A 13485-nucleotide genomic window follows, 5' to 3' on the forward strand; every position below is an offset into this window, starting at 1 on the left:
GGAGGTGAGAGTAACCCACAGTGTTCACCTTTTAACTGCCAATTTAACTAGTGGCCTGCAATTGCTGCTGGCTGATTTATTTTAGCAAAGGAAACATCATGCACAAGAAAATTAAAGGACCACTACCATGAAAAAATGTACGATAAATATGAACACACTAGGTGACCTAAGCCCGTTTTAAAACTAACATCAATATACCGTAAACCAACTGACTGGCATATTTACCTCGAGTGGAATAGTTTCAACCCGAAACACACCAAAATATCTATTGTTTACAGCCAGGCTCCGAGGTATAACTGAATATGTTCTAATTCAGAGGACAGAGACAGACAACTTATGTTGCTACGTAATATATTCATAGATCAGGGATATCATCCAAAAATCGTTGATCAAATACAAAGAGCAACTTTAAAATCTAGAGAGGAACTTTTGAAGTACCGTATTTTTCGGACTATAAGACGCTCCGGACTGTAAGACGCACCCAGGTTTAGAGGACAAAAACAGGGGAAAAAAATATACTAAACCTGGGTGCATCCATGGTACAAGGGAGTCTTGTAGACCTTTTTCTCCCCAAGATGTCCCCTCCAGCTACAATAACTAAGCTTCAGTGCCCAGCTACACTTACCCCTGCTGTCCCAACCAGCGAAACTAAGTACTCTACACTAAAGCCTGACGCCCCACCAGTAACCTTGCACTACACTACATTACACTAGTCCCTGATTCCCCCACCAGTTACTACACTACACTAATCCACCTCTGCTGCCCCACCAGTGACACTACACCCTACATTAAACTAACCCCTGCCTCCCTACCAGTTACAATAGGAACTTATGGTGAGCGCAGCTCAGCGATCTATATCACCAGTTACAATAACTAAACCCTACAACTTGTATGATCTCACCTATCCAGCTGTCCCTCTGATGTGAGCTGTGATGACCTTGATGTGGCAAGGAAGCAGTGGCACGATCCAGGCAGCGGGAGCTACAGCAGCTGTCCTCCTCCATGTATTGTGGTGAGGGGCCAGAAGAGGAGCGATCCAGGACTAATTTCAGCGGCTGTCCTCCATGTATTGTGGTCGGGGGCCAGGGCTAATTGCAGCGAATGTCCTCCATGTATCGCGGCAGGGGGCCAGTGCTAATTGCAGCGGATGTCCTCCTCGGCGGGGGGCTAATTGCAGCGAATGTCCTCATCGGCGGGGGGCCAGGGATAATTGCAGCGGATGTCCTCCTCGGTTGGGGTGGCAGGGCTAATTGCAGCGGATGTCCTCCTCGGCGGGGGGCTAATTGCAGCGAATGTCCTCATCGGCGGGGGGCCAGGGTTAATTGCAGTGGCTGTCATTTTGTAAGTTCCTGCGCAGCGGCGGGGGGCGTGACAAAAGACGGGAGATTGTAGTGGTAGTTATGACTGAGGCATCGGTAGTCATAACTACGGCTACAATCTCCTGTCTTTTGTCACGCCCCCCGCCGCTGCGCAGGAACTTACAAAATGACAGCCGCTGCAATTAGCCCTGGCCCCCCACCAATGAGGACATTTGCTGCAATTAGCCCCCCGCCGAGGAGGACATCCGCTGGAATTAGCCCTGGCCCCCCCGCCGAGGAAGACATCCGCTGCAATTGGCCCTGGCCCCCCACCGCGATACATGGAGGACAGCCGCTGCAATTAGCCCTGCCCCCCCGCCGATGAGGACATCCACTGCAATTAGCCCTGGCCAGGATACATAGAGGACAGCCGCTGCAGTTTCCGAAAGCAGGCATGGAAGGAACATGGGGATCATTGCGGGCGGCCACATTGGCGGTATCGAGGCGGATGGTTGGCGGCATGGGCAGCGGTGTAATGTAGCAGATGATTGTGCGTTTGGTTTGCTCTACGCCACCAGAGACCCTCAGAGGGAAATATTAAGCAACGCTTTATGTTTTTTTTGCTATATGTTTACTACTTTTTTTGTTACCTTCGGACTATAAGACGCAGGGACTTTTTCTCCCCACTTTTGGGGGAGAAAAAGTGCGTCTTATAGTCCGAAGAATACGGTACATCCAAAGACTGAAAACAATAGTGGTCACCTTCAACCCAAAATTAAAGACACTGAGGAAAATATCGAAAGCCCTGCAACCGATACTTCACAAAGACAAACTTCCAAAGGATGTTTTTTTCTGATTTACCACTACTTGCTTTCAGACAACCTCCCAATTTGACAAATAATTATCAAAAGTGCATGATTTACACCAGAAACTCCAGGCACATTACCCTTCAATAACAGAAGTTGTGAGACCTTCCCTAATATATTGAGCCAAATACAAATACAAAACTCACAGAAATATCATCAAATTCCAGACCAATTTTCATGTGAGTCATCCAATGTTGTCTACATGATACTCTGCATGAAATGCCCCTCAAGAGGAATCTATATAGAAGAAATGGGACAAAAACTGTGCACAAGAAGGAACCATCACCTCTTTAAAATTGATGAGGGTTAAATGGACACACCGGTTGGCCAACACTTCTGTGAACCAGGACACAGCATGCAAGATCTCAATGTACTTATTCTTATGGGTAACTCAAAAATGAACAAGCAGAGTACAAATTTATAAAAATGTTCAAGACATTAACAGAAGGTTTAAATTGTGGAATGGGATTCATGACACCTTATGTAACATGATTGACTTGGCTTCATTATCTTCAGAAACCTGCTGGATTTCATGTATGCTTGCATGAGCTTACTGGCTCCAGCCTGCTGATCACCTGACATCTAACTGCTAACCAGTAACAAGCCCAACAATCATATTCGTGTTTACTGCTTACCTGCATCAGTGTTTTACTTCAGCTAACATCTGGAAGTATGCCTGAAGAATGGGACTAGATCCCAGAAATCTTGCATCATTTAACTTTATCATTTAGCCATTAAAAGGTATTACTGTTCTTTTACAAGACTTTTTTTTCCCCCTACCTACATAATTTGTTTGGCTAACGCGGTACAGAAACATTTTTACTACTATAATCATGTTTTTATTGAACACACCATGTAAACATTCACAGTGCAGGTGGAAAATGTATGTGAACCCGCGGATTTAATAAATGGTTGAACCTCCTTTGGCAGCAATAGCTTCTTCAACCAAACATTTCCTGTAGTTGCAGATTAGACGTGCACAACGGTCAGGGGTAATTCTTGACCATTCCTCTTTATAGAACTGTTTCAGTTCAGCAATAATCTTGGGAAGTCTGGTGTAAATTGCTTTCTTGAGGTCATGGCACATGATCTGTCGGGTTGCGGTCAGGACTCTTACTTGGTCACTCCATAAAGCGTATTTTCTTCTGTTTAAGCCATTTTGTTGTTGATTTACTTCCATGCTTTGGGTTGTTGTCCTGTTGCAACACTCATCTTCTGCTGAGTTTCAGTTGGTGGACAGAGGGCCTAAGTTCTGCAAAATGTCTTGATAAACTTTGGAATTCATTTTTCCTTTGAAGAGAGCAATCCATCCAGGCCCTGATGCAGTAAAGCAGCCCCAAACCATGATACCCCCACCACCAAACTTCACAGTTGGGATGAGGTTTTGATGTTGGTGTGCTGTGCTTTCTCCGCACATAGTGTTGTGTGTTTTTTCCAAACAACTCAACTTTGATTTCATCAGTCTGCAGAATACTTTGCCAGTACTGCTGAGGAACATCCAGGTGCTCTTTTGCAAACTTTTTTAAATGTGCAGCAATGTTTTTTTGTACAGCAGTGGCTTCCTCTGTAGTATCCTCCCATGAACTTCATTCTTGTTTAGTGTTTTACGTATCGTAGATTTGCTAACATGGATGTTAGCATATGCCAGACACTTTTTTATAGGTCTTTAGCTGACACTGTAGGATTCTTCTTCACCTCATTAAAGGGAACCAGAGACGGCCATACAGGGAAAATGAAACAAGATTTTATACATACCTGGGTCTTCTTTCAGCCCCATAAGCCTGGATCGCTCCCACGCCGCCGTCCTCCGCTTCCTCTTTCGGCGGTACCGGGTCCCGTTACTTCCGGTGGACGCGGCCAAATGTGCGCATGCACAGGGGCTCCCTCCATACCCTTACGCATGCGGCTACGCGGTATGGCGCCGCACGCGTACCGGTATGGAGGGAGCCCCTGTGATGCGGACAACTGGCCGCGTGCTGCCGCCGACTGGCTGAAACTACGGGACCCGGTACCGACGGAAACAGGAAGCGGTGGGCGGCGCCGTGGGAGCGATCCGTGCGAATGGGGCTGGAGGAAGCCCCAGGTATGTATAATAGCTTTACTCACGTCCTCTCTGGTTCTCTAAGCATTCTCTAAGCATGTGCTGTTGCAGTCATCTGTACAGGAAGACTACTCCTAGGGAGAGTAGCAGCAGTGCTGAACTTTCTTCATTTATGGACAATTTGTTTTACCATGGACTGATGAACTGCATGGCTTTTGAAGATACGTTTATAACCTTTTCCAGCTTTATGCAAGTCAACAATTCTTAATCGTAGGTCTACTGAGAGCTCTTTTGTGAAGGCATCATTGATATCAGGCAATTCTTCTTGGGAAAAGCAAACCCCAAACTGGTGTTTGTTTTTTGTTTTTTTTACAGGGCAGGGCAGCTTGTAACCCAACACTTCCAATCTCATCTCATTCATTGGACTCCAGCTGGCTGACACCTCACTCCAATTAACTCTTGGAAATATCATTAGTCTAGGTGTTCACATACTTTTCCACCTGCACGGTGAATGTTCATATGGTGTGTTCAAAAAAACATGGAAACATTTGTGTGGTATTCGTTTAAGCAGACTGTGATTTTCTATTGTTGTGACTTAGATTATTAGTATCCTCTATAATAAAATCCCTTCGTCTCTGCGTCCCATCCCTGCACTTCCTGTGTGTGTGTGTGTGTCCCGTCTTTTTGCGCTACTGCGCATGTGCAGGGAGGGACACAGAGGCTGAGGGAGGAAGGGGTGCGTCGGGCGAGTGCGCACGCGGCGGGCGTGCAACGGGCACGTGGTGACAGCGGTCACGGGGGGAGGAGAGGGAGTCGGGGTGTCAACCAGACATACAGCCCATTTTTTTAAAATGGCTTAGGTCTACTAGTTGATTTATATAACGCCAGCATCTTTCGTGGTGCACTTAGATGATCGGATCATATTTTATGACCAATTTGTGCAGAAATCCATATAATTCCAAACGGTTCACATACCTTTTCTGTCAGCTGTTTATCGCAACAGTTGGACACAAGTGGATGTAATTGTATATCAAAATGTCAACAGGTTTATCTGTGTAATCTTAAAATGTTGACCGCTAATAAAAAATATTGTTAAAAAAAAAGTAACTGGCTTAAAGGACACCTAAACTGAGAGGAATATGGAGGCTACCATATTGATTTCCTTTTGAAAAAATGCCAGTTGCCTGGCTTTCCTGACGATCTTCTGCCTCTAATACGACCCTGAACACGCATGCGGATCAGATGTGTCTAACTGAAGTCTGACTGGATTAGCTACATGCTTGTTTCAGATGAGTGGTTTAGAGACCATTACAGCCAGATAGATCAGCAGTCCAATACGTGTTGCCAGAGATGCAACTGATTCAGGTGTACTCAACCTGATATTTGCCGGCGCCAGGTCCCAAACTGTTTCAGGTTACTCCAAAGCAGAAAAAAAGAGACGGCACTCCACTGGCTGCAATTCCCTTTGCTATGTATTCATGGAACAAGACCTTACATGTTACGGATAAACTCCTCCGTTTGACATCTGATGAAGGATTTTATCCGTAACATGTAATGTCTTGTTCCATTGCAGCCAGTGGAGTGCCGTCTCTTTTTTTTTTTTTTTTTTTTTTCCGCTTTGGAGATAGATCAGCAGGGCTGCCAGGTAACTGGTATTGTATAAAAGAAAATAAATATTCAACGTCCATATCTCTTAAACTTCAGGTGTCCTCTCTAAGGCACTGAGTTTACTTATTTTGTTGAGTGGTATACGAAGCTCCGGTGACCCTTTTGAGTGCACCACAGCCAGTGCCTTTTATTATACAATTATTTGCCAGACAACTTACTAGCGGTTTGCTTTTTCTTCCCTAACAGAACAATGGCAACTTGGGGAGGATCCACGCAGTGTGCCCTGGATGAAGATGAGGAGGATGCCGCTTGTGTTTCAGATGTAAATCAGGCAGAAGAGGAGGAAGAAGAAGAGCAAGAGAACACATTCCATGCGAATGCCACTTACCCTCACAACAGTATGAGTCAGAGTGCTCTCAGTGGAAAAAGCAGTAAAGGGTCAGTTGTTGAAATATATATAATGTTCATTCTCAGTTTGGCCCCAGTGGCCTTGCAGGCTTTGGTCACAGTGAAACTCCAGCCATTTATTTGTTTACTGTTACTGGAACAGGAACTACTTGAGACATTGTCTAGGTCTAGGATACCATTGTACTGAAGTTCTAAAATAGTTAGCAGAAGTAAAGTCCTTGTTATGTGTGATAAGTGCACACCCTCCACTGTCACACCTAACACAGCAGTGGCTTAGCAGACCCTGTGGCCTGTACATTATGAGAAATCATAAGGCTACAACTGATATGACTTCCACTTCTGATGGCGGCTCATTCTGACCATGCAGAAACTTTTCTGCAAATGAGCAGAGAGAAGCTTTTAGCATAGGTTCCCAGCATACATGACGCTACACACTCCCAGGGCTGTGGAGTCGGTCCAAAAATCCACAGACTCCGACTCCTCAGTTTAGGATTCCACCGACCTCGACTCCGACTCCTCTAATTTGCATATTACAATGTTGTTGATTAAAAGTATGTAACATGAAATTCGTCTCTTAACTGCCAACGCTTAGGAATTTTACAAGACAACTGAAGTGAGAAGGATATGTAGACTACTATATTTATTCCCTTTAGACTAAAACTAGTCCTTGGTAAGAGTACTTGTAAAAGGTACAAACCGGAACAAAGAACATCTATCAGGCCCTAGGCAATGTGACTGTGGGTACATGTAAGAGTGATGTGCAGGTACTCTGCAGGGGAATGAGGAGATTCTTCCTCTATTACACATTCTTCATGCACAATCTGAACAAGGTTTATGGGTGATAGACAACACCTCTGTGTTCAATGTGCACAGCATTCTCAGTGGATTCCCCTGCAGCTCTGTGGGGAGTGCATATGTAGAGTATAGTACTACTGTGTAACAAAGTAAACCTGAGACAGATGAAATTAAAGTTTTATACATACCTGGGGCTTCCTCCAGCCGCCTTCAGGATAATCAGTCCCTCGTTGTCCTCCTCCACCACCTGGATCTTCTGATATGAGTCCAGGTTCTTCAGCCAGTCGGGCGTAGTGCGCATGCACACACTCCGCCGCCAGGAGCATACTACACCTGTGCAGCACTATTGCGCAGGTGCAGAATGTTCCTGGCTGTGGGAGCGGCATGCGGCCGGACAGCGCTGACTGGCTGAATTACCAGGACTCATAGCAGAAGATCCGGGTAGTGGAGGACAGCGAGGGACTGATTAGCCTGAAAGGGGCTGGAGGAAGCCCCAGGTATGTATAAAACTTTACTTTTCATCCGTCTCGGGTACCCTTTAATTTGTAGTCACCAAACCAAATTTTAACAACATATCAAATTATTTCATCAGCAAAGGGAGTGCATACATTTGCATAAATCAGCATCAATGCAGAATTATTTCCATCTCATTGACCATCTCTATTAGTGACACAGCTACACATCAGGCTTTATTCTTACAGCATAGATGTTATTCAATATATATATAAGATTCCTATGTACACATCATATATACAGTCACAATCAGATATGTATATCTGACCTTAAAAATACGGGGACTGCTTTATTGAAGCAGCACAAGTAACTAATTTTGATTGGTTTATTTCATTTTTGTGGACTAAGCACAGCTATTACTGTATATATACTGTATATATACATTATTTTTAATGACTATTATCTGAGAAATAGAACATTTTATCATATTTTCTATTTTAATTACAGTTACAAATTCATTAGGAGTCCGAGTCGGTGCATTTTTTCCCGACTCCGACTCCAGGCACCCAAAATTGCCCGACTCCACGACTCCGACTCCACAGCCCTGCACACTCTCACATTACACTCGCACATATGACACCCCATAGTTCACGTACACACGACCCCTCAGACCTCCATAATACACTTGCAGGTATGGCCTCTAGATCTCACATAATATGCACATGTATCTATTAGATAAGATACTGCACTCCCAATAAGAACCATGCACCTCATCATATCACACTTCACTTCCTCCTCCCATGGTGCTGCTAGCCCTCCACATCCCATCCCTGCATGACACTGCACTAGCACTCCCCACATTACACTGCCCTCTTCATGCTTTGCTTGGCACCTGGCCTGTGTCTATATGAATGTGTGATACATGTCCATATCTATGGTCACCCATGCTCGTGTAAACAGGTGGCCGCCAAGAAATAAACAGAGGGCAAGTCCCTCTGTCAAACGCATATAAAGCCCCGTCTACACGGGGCGAGGTTTCGGCGATGTGCCTTATCGAGCTGCTGATGCGGCTCGATTGATAAGATCCGACAGGTCGGATCTCGCTACCACCGATTCCCTGCTCGTTCCCCACGAGGGGACAATGGCAGAGAATCGAGCGGAAGATGAGCGGCGCCGGGCAGGGACAAGGGCGGATGAAATGCGACGCGCGAGCGGGGACACGGCGGGTATGCGCAGGGATGTGGAAGAGGCGATCCGGCGGCTAATTGAGCCGCCGGATGGCTACGTGTAGATGTAGCTTTAAAGTTTAATACAGCTCTTAAGCAGTTAAAATACAGTGTATTGATCACTTACATTGCAGCCCCTATGACAAGGACCCAGCAGTTTAACCACTTTATCCACAAGTCAGTAGATATACGTCCTCTGTGACTTCATCTAAGCCATGAGTCAGTAGATATACGTCTTGTAGCAGAAGCAGTGCTGTGCAGGATTGGGCTTGCTCTTGTGCACATTTCTGACACTATCTGATGCAGCACTAATTGGTGAATGGGAATATATGTTTCCTGAGCTAATGAGATTGATTTTTACTATTAAAAATACTTTTATTTTCTCCTTTCATAGTGAAAAATACACTCTGTAGCATTCTTTCAGAATCAAATATCTTCACCATAAATTGTGACCGGAACATAATCTAAGTTTTGTAATTAGTAGTAAGAATAGCCAAACAAAATTTGTGTCTTTTATCTACAGTAGCACTTTTTATTTTTAAACTGGAATTGGTAAATCTGAGAAATGCTTTTTCTATTTTTTTCTTGTTTTCCCATTAAAAGTCATAGAAAACAAAATTGTGCGAGAGGAAAAAAATGGCACACAATGAAAGCCTAGTTTGTCTTGAAAAAAAACAATATATATTTCATTTCTGTGTCATAAGTAGGGATAAAGTTATTTCTGATTAAATAAGGACATAGCTAAACTGTCAAAACTGCTCTGGTCCATAAGTGGGGAAAAAAGGTCTGGATGCAAAGTGGTTAAAATAGCCTCAAGTGTAAGCTCAGTACGCATATAGTCATAAGTTCCAGTCAGATAATGGCCAGTCTCTCTTCCGGTTTTGCCGTTGCGCTGTCGTCAGGGGATAAGGTATCCCCGAAATAATTCCAAATTGCTGCAAGATTAAGCAAATTCTGTATGTAAAGTTATGCTGATAGACCTTGACGGGCATTTTGTTGGCCCATTTTCAAGTTGCATACATTTGCACACAGAATTTGCATTATTCTGCATCAACTTTGAATTATTTCAATCTCATTGACCATCCCTACTAAACAAAGAAATTAATACTTTAGCATACAATTTTGCTCATAAGCTACTGTATGGTTTCTGCACTGATGCAGAGGACACTCTTTGGTGTGACCAAGGGTGGAAAGGAGGGTGCCTCTGACATAGGAGACCACGGTTCGAATCCTAGTCAGTAAGCCAGTACCTATTCAGCAGGGCATCCATGGGCAAAACATTGCAGGGAGGCCAACTAAGCATGCCCTCAGTGGCTGCAGCTCTCAAGCGCTTTGAGTCCAGAGTTCCCTGAGGATACCCACGCAGATGGGGGGGGGGGGGGGGGGTAAAAACTCTATGCAGATGTTTCCCTGGCTAGGATTTGAATCGGGGACCCAGTGCTGTGAGCGTGCTCTCCATTATGCCACCATGCTGCCCAGATGTGAAGTAATCCACCGTGATTTGGGCAGGAGGTTTCGGGGGGATTCAGTATATGTGACCTCTCTTTCTGTTGAATCTCACCCAGGCTCCTTGAGATTATGTGTTGGTTACTCTTGGGCAGAAACATTCTGCTGTTTGCAGCAGGGCCGGGCCGAGGCATAGGCTGGAGAGGCTCCAGCCTCAGGGCGCAGTGTAGGAGGGGGAGCACAATTCATTCAGCTGTCATTCCTAATTGTGTTTGAAACAGAAAGAAATAAGAAAAGGGGATACATGGCAGTGACTGCAAGCCAGATAACTAGATATTAAGGTGTTGGGGAGGTTGTGGGCCCTGTGGCGCCTCTTAGTCTAATAGCAATCAGTGTGTGACGGCTGGGGTGGCAGGGATGGAGGGGCGCACTTTGGTGTCTCAGCCTTGGGTGCTGGAGGACCTTGTCCCACCTCTGGTTTGCAGTGCTTGTTTAATAGCTTTTCTGAGAAGGTGGAGTGTTCACCTATTTGACAGGCTTCATTGCACTAATTTTTGTGTTGTGTGTGTTCATAGATGGAAAGGTCAGCGTACATACTCTGTTGATGGCAATTATCGTCCCTCTCCCAGAACAAGACAACAGCAGAATATTAGCATGCGGAGACAAGAGAACCTGCGATGGGTGTCTGACCTTTCCCAGGTGGAAGAAAAACAGCACTGGCAGGAGCAAATAGAGCAAATCAAGAAACAGCTGGAGTTCAGCACAAACATATGTCAGACTTTGATGAGGGATCAGCAGGTATTCTTCTAATGCTTTTACTTTCCTTATCTTAGAGCCTGTTCAGACTATGCGCGTTCCTAGACGTTTTCAGGGAACGTGTCTGGGTACCAAAAACGCATAGAAACGGCTCCTAATGCTTTTGAATGGGCTAGTTCACATGTATGCGTATGAGACGCATACGTTTCTCATCCGCATTGCTGCACGCAGTTCTGTGCGTCACGCATAGAAACGGATGCAATGAAAGTCTATGGACGCGTATCAAAAACGCGTACTATTGCGTTTTTAGCGTCCGTTTTCCTCTGCGGTTCCCATAATTCTTTTTTTTCCCCTGGGTCACGTGTGTGTGCAAAACGCAATAGACTACTACTACGACTATAACTGCAGTCCCCTCTCTGCCTGTCCCGTGTGTGCTACTGGCTGGGGGGTGACAGTGACGGACACTGAAAACGTCACCTCGCTGCTGGCTGGAGAGCTTCTAGCAATCACACAGCTATTACACTCATCATCTCCCCTGAGCACTGATAAGTTACATGGGGAGTCACTGCTATCATGTCACACAGTGAGCAGTGTATAGATAGGAAGTCAGCTAGATATATGTAGGGGAATATATAATCATATTGCCCTATCTGTACATATATCTAGCTGACTTCCTATCTATACACTGCTCAGTACTATGTGACATGACAGCAGTGACTCCCCATGTAACTTATCAGTGCTCAGGGGAGATGATGAGTGTAACAGCTGTGAGATTGCTAGAAGCTGTCAAGCCAGCAGCTGCAGCGAGGTTTTCAGTGTCAGTCACTGTCACCCCCCAGCCAGCAGCACACACGGGACAGGCAGAGAGGGGACCACAGTTTTAGTGGTTGTCCCAGACTGTCCCCCACCAGGTAGAGAGCTACAGAAGTGTTAGTTAATTGCTTTGTTAACCCCCTCACTGGCCGCCTCTCCAGCAGCTACAGGGGAATGTCTCTGTTTTATTTACATATGCATTTACATAGGCAGAGCAGAGCATGTACCAGCGGTAGAGAAAACCACAGCAGAACCGAAGCTCTGACGATCTCAAGATCGTCTTAACCTTGATCACGATTTTCGGTTTAAAACCGAAAATCGTTCAGCCCTACCAGGTACCCAAAATTACTCTTAGTCAAATGCCAGGGCTGTGGATTTGGTACAAAAATCATCCGACTCCGTCTCCTGAGTTTATGAATCCACCGACTCCAGGTACCCAAAATTGCTCTGACTCCACAGCCCTGGGGTGGAAGCTATATTGCTTCTTGTCAGACTGTCCTACAGGAGCTGGGGAGAATGTTCCACTCTTGGCCCAAGTCTGACAGTGGATTGGTTGGGGTTAAGTCACTTTAGGAGCTTAGAAAAAATGTTTAAGGAAATTGTATTTTTGTTGGTTTATAAGATGTCATAACTGGGTTTTTATCTTTTAAAACCTCCCAAATGAAAATCGGGCACAATACTCTTTGATATTAATTATCTGTTCTGCAAATAAAGAGAAATGGTCATTTTAGTCTCAGTTATAAATATGCTTCACTTTTTATTCCCTAGATTTGATAGTATGGTATCAGTGTTTACATTTCTGGATATTGTGTGATTAGAGGTTTACTCTCTTGTTCTAGTCTCTACACTACCTTCTTCAGACTTTATTCACCAACCCCTACAACATGATGCCCGGCAATATGGGAACGCCACAAGTTCATCTTATTATGCACCAGCTGAACCAGTGCCATACTCAACTCAACTGGCAACAAAACAACGTTCTCAGGTACAGAACATGTGTACCATTTATTGTAAGACATCTGCTTAATAAATTGGTTTTCGTATATCTGTTGCACTTCTGATGCATTTTCTGGTTGTAGAGCTATCTAAATACTAAAGTACAGACGTGTGTGTGTGTGTGTGTGTGTGTGTGTGTGTGTGTGTGTGTGTGTGTGTGTGTGTGTGTGTGTGTGTGTGTGTGTGTGTGTGTGTGTGTGTGTGTGTGTGTGTGTGTGTGTGTGTGTGCGCGCGCGCGCCTGCGCTCAGCGAGACCCCATAATTCACAGCCGCGCTGCCGACACTGAGCGTGTCAGCAGCGGCTGAGGTTACCTTTGTAATGCCAGTCTCCGCTCTCCCCCGCCTCCTGCATCACTCCGGTCCCCGCCCACGTCCCTTCACTCCACGCTGATTAGAGGAAAGGGGCGCGGGCGGGGACCGGAGCTCTGGGCGAGAGCGGAGACTGACGTTACAAAAGTAAACACAACCGCACAGCTCGGCTGTGAATTATGGGGTCTAGCTGAGTGCAGGGGGAAGTTAGGGGGAATCTAAATGGCAACAGAGGCTGGGCTCTATAAGCAGACCCAGCCTCTATATCGGGATTTCATTGTTAGAACCTCACCTCGGGTTCTCTTTAAGGGAGAATTAGAGAAGGGCAAGCGGAGCGGCTCTCAAGGAGCGTGTCACAATGGGGGTGGTGAGAGGGGAGAACTGTACTCTTGGCCAGCACTCCGCTGAATCTGTATACCTCGGACGAATTTCTTCTGTATGTACATAACCAGGAGAACCCTAAATGAAAA

The 13485-nt window shown here is 45.4% G+C and overlaps 1 protein-coding gene across 12 annotated transcripts in view; it reads left to right on the forward strand.

Annotated features, from left to right (window-relative positions):
• The window catches only part of PCM1 (pericentriolar material 1), a 156060-nt gene that overhangs the window by 91886 nt on the left and 50689 nt on the right, over positions 1–13485 (forward strand). For 11 of the 12 annotated variants that reach the window (XM_068278646.1, XM_068278648.1, XM_068278649.1 and 8 more), the window contains 3 exons: positions 6060–6251; positions 10717–10939; positions 12550–12695. In XM_068278646.1, coding sequence (XP_068134747.1) covers positions 6060–6251; positions 10717–10939; positions 12550–12695 — 561 coding nt within the window. The remainder of the gene's footprint in view (positions 1–6059; positions 6252–10716; positions 10940–12549; positions 12696–13485) is intronic. The other variant, XM_068278651.1, reaches the window with a different exon arrangement.

This window comes from Hyperolius riggenbachi, chromosome 1 (assembly GCF_040937935.1).
Source record: "Hyperolius riggenbachi isolate aHypRig1 chromosome 1, aHypRig1.pri, whole genome shotgun sequence".
NCBI lineage: Eukaryota > Metazoa > Chordata > Amphibia > Anura > Hyperoliidae > Hyperolius > Hyperolius riggenbachi.